Source organism: Carcharhinus amblyrhynchos, chromosome 2 (assembly GCF_965287045.1).
Source record: "Carcharhinus amblyrhynchos chromosome 2, sCarAmb.v2.hapA, whole genome shotgun sequence".
NCBI lineage: Eukaryota > Metazoa > Chordata > Chondrichthyes > Carcharhiniformes > Carcharhinidae > Carcharhinus > Carcharhinus amblyrhynchos.
The window spans coordinates 13,112,605-13,120,695 of NC_137325.1; the positions used below are offsets into that span (position 1 = coordinate 13,112,605).

Consider the following 8,091-nt stretch of genomic DNA (forward strand, 5'->3'; position numbering starts at 1 on the left):
ATAACTGGCGGACGTGCCTTCAGTTGACTTTGGCCCTAAGCTCTGGAATTTCCTCCCTTAATCTTTCTGTCTCTTCACATCCTTCTCCTCATTAAAACACTCTTCCTAACCAACCTCTTTGACCCAACTTTGGTCACCTGTCCTGATTTCTCTTTCATTGGCTTGATACCAATCTTTCACTCATAATGCTGTTGTGAGGTCCCTTGGGACATTTTTTTACGCTATTGGTAATATTTAAATTAGAGTTGGTTATTGTTTTTGATGATGAGTTAATGTAAAAATAATGAGATAACTAAGGTGTAATGTCATGATGAATGAGGTAATACTCTGCTTGATTAACCAACATCTACTTAACGAAATGCTTATAGATTAATGGTGTCAAATGCTGTTGAATAAGGCAACATTTAACTCATAAGCAAATGTAAATTTTAATGAGATAACGTTCAATTTAATGAAATAATGCAATATGTAAGATAGTTGCCGTAGTCACAGATGGCCGTAGGTTGCTTTCCCCTTTGAGGCGAGAGAGCTGACTGGTGGTGATTTTACAAAGGATCACCACACCTCAGACAAGGGGCAAGGTTGAGAAGGCAGGACCTCATGAAAATAACAAAACTGTTCAATCAAATAACATTGAGTCTAATGAGATATTGCACAAGTAATTAAATAACAAGTGATTGTGGTAAGGATAATTGATAATTTACACTTACACAACAAGTTAATGAGAGATTGGACAGTTAGTGAGATAGTGAACACTTATGAATGGTGAATGAAGTAATATACAGTTAAGGAAGAATCACCGAATGATATAACAGGCAGGTAATGCGACAATAAAAATTAGTCTGCAGTTTAGTAAGATAAAGTGCATTTTAATAAAACAATACTGGAACACTACTCCAGTACTGCCCTGAAATAGCCTCCAAAATTATTCTGTCTAGATTAAACCCATAATCATTCTGTCATCCTCCATCCTTCAACATGTGTTAAAATAGCACTTTTGAGATGAACTTAGCTTTTAAGCCACTAAATTGATGTGACAGCAAGGCTTGCAATTTTATGGATTTAAATTCAGAAGGGACAATTGAACCAGTGCACTATAGACAGTAGAAGATTGTTTAACATTCTGGTGATTTTTCACATCCATCTTAGCTATGAAAACTCTATTTATTTGAATTCAGCGGAGATGTTTGCAAAAGTAGGGTGGATTCTGCTGTTGCTGGGCTGAGATCATTCCAATCCTAGCTCCGATTAGGGAATGTGAGAGATACTAGATTTGCAGAAGGCCCTGTCAGGGTGGATGGCAGAATGCAAGGAGTTCCTAGAATCATAGAATCTTATAATGTAGAAGGAGGCCATTTAGTCCATCGATTCTGCACCAGCCACAATCCACCCAGGCCCTATCCCCATAACCCCATGCATTTACCCTAGCTAGTCTCCCTGACTCTAAAGGGCAACTTAGCATGGCCAATCCATCTACCCCACAGATTTTTCGGACTGTGGAAGGAAACTGGAGCACCCGGACGAAACCCATGGAGACACGGGGAGAACATGTGAACTCCACACAGGTAGTGACCCAAGCTAGGAATGAAACCCGGGTTCCTGATGCTTTGAGGCAGCAGTGCTAACCATTGTTCCACCATGCCAAAGTTAGTCTGTTTAGAAGCAGTGAGATGTAGAAAAGCATTGGGTGTTTATTCTCACAGGGAGACAAGTAATTTTGATTGAAATTGGTGCAGGTAATGAGGCTTAACGATTTATATCAACTGATCTACCCAGGTATACCACACAAAAATCAAGTTCAGATTAAAAATGCATGATATTGTTAGATTCCTTGATTGTGCTATTGTAGATGGTTTGGTAGGGAAACTAAGGGGGGTGTTAGCATCTTTATTCAAAAGAGGCAACTAATCAGAATCCAGGGAATCATTGGCCCATTAGCTTAACCTCAGTTACAGGGAAATCGGTGAAGGGATCAAAGCGCCCAGGAGAACCACCTGGTCAGTTTAGATGTTATAGAGATTTACAACATGGCTTCTGGAAAAGGAAGTCACCTCTCAACAACCCAGCTGAATCTTCTAGAGAGGTAACTAGGCTGGTGGATAAAGACAGATTGAAAGTATTGTATATTTGGCGTTTTGCCCTTGGAGAGGTGTTGGTGAGATGCTTTCAAGAATGGCTGTAGCCCATGTGGTTTAGGCAACTACTCAGCCAAAGTTGATCCTGACCACAATATGATTTTTATGGCTCTCGTTTGTAATGGTTTGGATATTTCTCACAGTATAAAGTGTTCACCTGAGTGTACCTCACACTGTAAAGTATCTGGAATAGTTAATGCTAGCGTGAGTGATTCTCAGTCTAAAGAGTTCAATTGGATTCACTTCCCGACAAATGGTGGGATTGAACCTACTTCCTTCAATTTTTGCATTCGGTCAATGTGTTTAGTTGCCTGTGTCCTGAACTATGGAATTTCCTCCCTATATCCCCCTGTTTCTCTGCTTACCTCTCTCTCTCTCTCTCCCCTTAAGATGTTCCTTGAAATTGAGCTCTTTGACCAAGGTGTCCTAACAACTGCTTCTGGGGTATGAGGCCAAATTTTGCCTAATGATGCATTTGAAAAACAGCTTGGGGAGTTAAAGGTCGCTATATAAATGCATGCTGTTAATGGTGCCTTGTAAATTCAGCTTTCCCTCATTGTTACTGCACTTTGTAAATGGTTGCATTGGATTTATCGCCCCATAAATGATGGGATTGGATCTTTCCCATACTGTATTCAATCGCTATCTTGCAGAAAATGAATTGGCTGGATCGACCTCATGCTGTAAATGTCTGTTCTATTTTGCACTGGCCAATGATCAAATTATAGGCTAAATGTGGAGGAAGCATTGGAATACTCGTTTGAGCTGCTCATAGGACGGCTTCTGCGTCTGTATTTGGGTTGTTTCTGGATCCTTGTGAAAGGTAAATATCTACGCGCTATCTGGGTTAAATGTTTTCTGAACCTTGAGCCTACAAAAGCATAAAAGAAGGGGTTGAGGCAGCAGTGGGTATAAGCCAGGTTCCGGGAAATGAAGTACGCGTATATCAATCCATTCTCCATCTCGCAGCTCGAGAACGCTGGCACCTGGAGTTCCACCAAGGAGTACAGGAAGATGACAACATTGTAAGGTGCCCAACACACAAAGAACACCACCACAATACAAAAGATAACCTTCACTGTTTTGAGCTTCTTCCTCGCTTTACACCGAATGACAGTGTTGAGAATTCGACAGTAACAGAAGATAATTACAACAAAGGGGATTAAGAAGAACAAGATATTTTGCTGATAATATCCTAACAGTACCCACATGTGAGCACTCTCGGGTGGGTAGTCACTGGTGCAGACGATTCCATTCTCGCCAGCCAAGGTATCAGAGAAAATCATCTCAGGGATTGTTACAAAGACACTAATTACCCAAATGGCTGAACTAACTGCTACAGCGTAGGGGATCTTTCTGATTCTGACAGCAGACACAGGGTGGACAACTGTGAAGTATCTGTCGACAGTCATCAGCGTCAGCAGCGAGATCCCGCTGTAGTAACCGATGAAGAAGATTGCACTCATTGCTTTGCACGTGGCCTTGCCGAAGACCCACCCAGACGTGTGATCCACAGCCCAGAATGGAAGCGAGAAGGCGAAAAGCAGATCGGAGGTGACGAGATTCAGAATGAAGACGTCTGTCACACTCCTCAACTTCTCATATCTCACCAGAACCCACAAGACCAGGGTATTCCCAACCAGGCTAAAAATAAAGACCAGGCTGTACAAGACCGGTGTAAATACGGCTCCAAATAAGTGGGATTCATAATTGTCACATAAATAAACAAGGTCAAGATCAGTTTCATAGTAATCATAGTAATAATCGAAAGTAGAGAATTCAGGTTCCGCAGTCGGCATGTTGGATTCTTCAAACACAGTCTTGTGTGACCATTCCTGGATGGGAACACAAAATAAACCTCTTAACAGCATCTTTGAAATCATTTTTAGATGGCTATTAAATCTAATACAGCTTCCAAACATGTGCACAAACCTGCTCAAGTGCCTTCCCTTATAACACGCCAAGTATTTTCCTTTCTAAAGAATGAATGAAAACATACTGAGAGGGGTGGATGATGTGGGAGATCTTGATGCATAAGTGTACAGGTCCCTAAAGGTAGCAGTGCAGGTAAGATAAGGTTGTAAAGAAGGCACGTGGAAAGCTCTCCTTCACTGACAGAGGTATAGAATATAAAAATAGGGATACAATGTTGGAATTGTATAAAACACCGGTGAGACGACAACTGGAGTATTGTGTACAGTTCTGGTCACCACATCATAAGAAGGGCATAATTGCTCTGGAGAGAGTGCAGATAAGGTTTACTAGAATGATGCCAGGGCTGGAGAATTGTAGCTATGAGGAGCGATTGGAGCAGAGAAGGCTGAGGAGTGATATGATTGAGGATTACAAAATTGTGAGAGATAAGGAAGGAGTAGACAGGAGGAATCTGTTTTCCTTGGCAGAGAGTTCAAAAACCAGGGGCCATAGATTCAAGTTAAGTGGCAAAAGGACATGAGGGGGAACTTCTTCACACAGAGGGTGGTGGGTGTCTGGAATTCTCTGCCTGAGTTGGTGGTGGAGACAGAGATCCTAAACTCATTTAAAAAGCACCTGGATCTGCACCTTAAGTGCTGTAAGTTATAAGGCTATGGGCCATGTGCAGGAAGGTGGAATTAGAAAGGATATCTTGGTGTCTTTGGGTCAGTGCAGACTCGATGGGCTGAATGGTCCTCTTCTATGCTGTATTATTTCTATGGTTCTATGGTTCAAGCAGGTCGAAAATACTTTTTAATATCTTGCATTCACATGATAATGTACACACCTTGTCAAGTAAGGTAAATCAGCAAGAGTTCAGGAAGGCAAGTGGAATGTTGGTGTTTATTGCAAGGGGAATGAAATATAACTTAGAACTTAGAAACTCTACAGTGCATAAGGAGACCATTCAGTCCATTGCGTCTGCACAAACCATAATCCCACCCAGTTCCTATCCTCATAGCCTCATGTATATATCCTGCTAATCCCCCTGACACTAAGTGGCAATTTAGCATGGCCAAACAACCTAACCCGCGCATTTTTGGAGTGTAGGAGGAAACCGGAGCACCCGGAGGAAACTCCACGCAGACACGAGGAGAATGAGCAAACTCCACACAGACAGTGACCCAAGCTGGCAATCAAACCCGGGTCCTTGGAGCTGTGAGGCAGCAGTGCTAATCACTGTGCCGCCGTGCCATCCAAGTGGGGAAATTGTACTGCTGCTGTAGTCTTGGTGAGAACATGGCCAGAATTCTTCGATGTTGTACGCTCCGCCACCACTGCCCATCAGAACGGAGAATTCTGGTGTTGAGCCAAAACTCCATTCACAGCAGCGGGACTGGAGAATACCAGCCATGGGTGAGATTGGAGAATTCCAGCCCACATCTGGTTAATGTTTTCTGTTCTGGTCTTCTCGTTTGGAATCGAAACATAATCGTGTTAGCAAGTTTGGAGAAAGTTCACTCAACTCAGTCCGGGGATGCTGGGTTTGGCTAGCTTATGAAGAAAAGTTGAAGAGGTTGGGGCAATACTCATTGGAATCGAAAAGAATGGGAAGTGATCTTATTGAAATATATAAGATCTCAAAGGGACTGGAAAGGGTGGAAACTAGAAGGGTGTTTCCTCTTGTGGGGGAAATTCAAGGACAAAGTTTAAGAATAAGACAACTCCCATTTAAGACTGAATGAGGAGAAATTTTTTCTTATTGGAGTGTGGAACTCTCTTCCTTAGGAAGTGGCACGGTGGCACTGCTGCCTCACAGCGCCAAGGACCTGGATTCGATTCCTGGCTTGGGTTACTGTCTGTACAGAGTCTGCACGTTCTCCCTATGTCTGTGTGGATTTCCTTGGGTTCTCCGGTTTCCTCCCACAGTCCAAAGGTATGCACGTTAGGTGGATTGGCCATGCTAAATTCTCCCTCAGTATACCCGAACAGGAGCCGTAGTGTGGCGACTAGGTGATCTTCGCTGCAGTGTTAATGTAAGCCAACTTGTAACACTAATAAATAAACTTAAAACTTAACATTATCAAGGGATAAGTTTAAGAAATGGTTGTTATAATGTTCTGTGACCCTGATTTGCTTATAGTGATGACCTCCCACCTGTTTCAAACGGAAGTTCTGGTATCCGAGGATTTTCCCTCTCGGAATATGTGTGGAATTCTGTAACCAGTATAAACTCAATGAAAGAAACTGACAGTTCTGCGTTTTCCTCCCTCATCTCTCTCAACCTCTTAGTAACTACTAACATGGTCAACCATTCCATTTTCCTCCTGCCAAATAGAATTACCTCCATCTGCCATCAGTTATCCAATCCTATCAAAGAACCCCCTGCAATCATTCCTCTTCTAAGCCCAATATCATAAGGTCTGGAAACCCCCAAGGTTTTCCCTAGCTTCCCCCAATTATTGTCATCTTCTGTTTAGTAAAGGTACCAATCATACAACAAGAATTGATGGAACATTAATGTGGATTTTTTTATTTGAGAAAGGACTACACACATTAAATTCTGGTTGATACGTTACAGGAAGGATGTGGAGGCTTTGGAAGAGGGTGCAGAAGAGGTTTAAAATCGTAGAATAGAATCATAGAATCCCTACAGTGCCATCCCTACAGTGCCAGACTCGATGGGCCATTTGGCCCATCGAGTCTGCACCAACACAGTCCCACCCAGGCCCTATTCCTGTAACCCCACATGTTAACCCTGCTAATCCCCTGACACTAGGGTCATTTTTGTATGGCCAATCAACCTCACCCACACAATTTTGGAATTTATCAGGATCTTGCCTGGATTAGAGGGTATGAGCTATAAGGAGAGCCAGGACAAACTAGTGTTGTTTTCTCTGGAGCAGTGGAGGCTGAGGGGAGACCTGATAGAAGTCTATAAAATTATGAGAGGCATAGGGTTCACAGTCAGAATATTTTTCTCAGAGTTGAAATGTCTTGACACTAGGGGGCATGCACTTAAGGGGAGAAGAGGAAAGTTCAAAGGAGCTGTGCAGGGCAAGTTTTTTAAACAGAGAGTGATAGATGTCTGAAATGCGTTGTCAAGGGTGGTGGTGGAGGCAAACACAATAGGGGCATTTAAGGGGCTTTTAGATAAGCACATCAATATGCAAGGAAAGTGAGATATGGACAGGCAGGAGGGATTAGTTTAATTTGGCATAACATTGTGGTCCGAAGGGTCTGTTCCTGTGCTGTGCTGTACTGTTCTATGTTCTACTGATAGAAAAATAATGTGGATTCTTTATTTGAAGATACAACTATATAAAGGCAGTGGTATCTGGCTGGCTATCTCTGATGTGTAGGACTGCTAATCTGTTCTGCCTACAGAATAAGTGGTGTTGTGCCTCATATCCTATTTTGCAATGAATAGCAATGAGTGGAAAGTTTAGATACGCTGCCTTTAAAGGTGCATCACATCATCACACTTACTTCTCATCAATATATTGCCCCTTTGCAACATCATCTGAAGAAATGGTATCAGAAGCACCAATGACATTTAGCTATATCCCACTGTTATGTATGTTGGGGCATACTCCTTTAAGGAAATAAGTCAGGTGACCCTGGGTAAGGGGTAATCTGCCCGGAGCCACCATGAGATGGCAATTGTCATTTGGAGTGTGGAGGGAAGTAAGACTGCAGAGAAGACCTGTGTTCCCTGATGCCTGTCTGTGGAATGGGTTCAAATCATAGAATCCCTACAGTGCAGAAAGAGGACATTTGGCCCATTGAGTCTGTACCAACCACCATCTGATCCAGGCCCTATCCCCATAACCCCACATATTTATCCTGCTAATCCCTCTAACCTACGCATCCCAGGACATGGTCAGTGCACCTAACCAGCACATCTTTGGACTGTGGGAGGATGCTGGAGGAAACCCACATAGACATGGGCAGAATGTGCAAACTCCACACAGACAGTGACCCAAGCCGAGAATTGAACCTGGGTCCTTGGCACTGTGAGGCAATATTGCTAACCGCTGTG

At 42.9% G+C, this 8,091-nt stretch overlaps 1 protein-coding gene across 1 annotated transcript; it reads right to left on the reverse strand.

The window, feature by feature from the left end:
- Positions 1 to 437: 437 nt before the first annotated feature.
- Positions 438 to 3,966, reverse strand: LOC145352504 (chemokine XC receptor 1-like). Its single transcript, XM_080202455.1, has one exon. The coding sequence runs from the start codon at positions 3,932 to 3,934 to the stop codon at positions 2,858 to 2,860; it is 1,077 nt and encodes a 358-aa protein (XP_080058581.1). The 5' UTR covers positions 3,935 to 3,966; the 3' UTR covers positions 438 to 2,857.
- Positions 3,967 to 8,091: the final 4,125 nt, after the last annotated feature.

Coding starts and splice junctions, on each gene's coding strand:
- LOC145352504 (XM_080202455.1), bottom strand. CDS start 3,934: ATGCCGACTGCGGAACCTGAATTCTCTACTTTCGATTATTACTATGAT.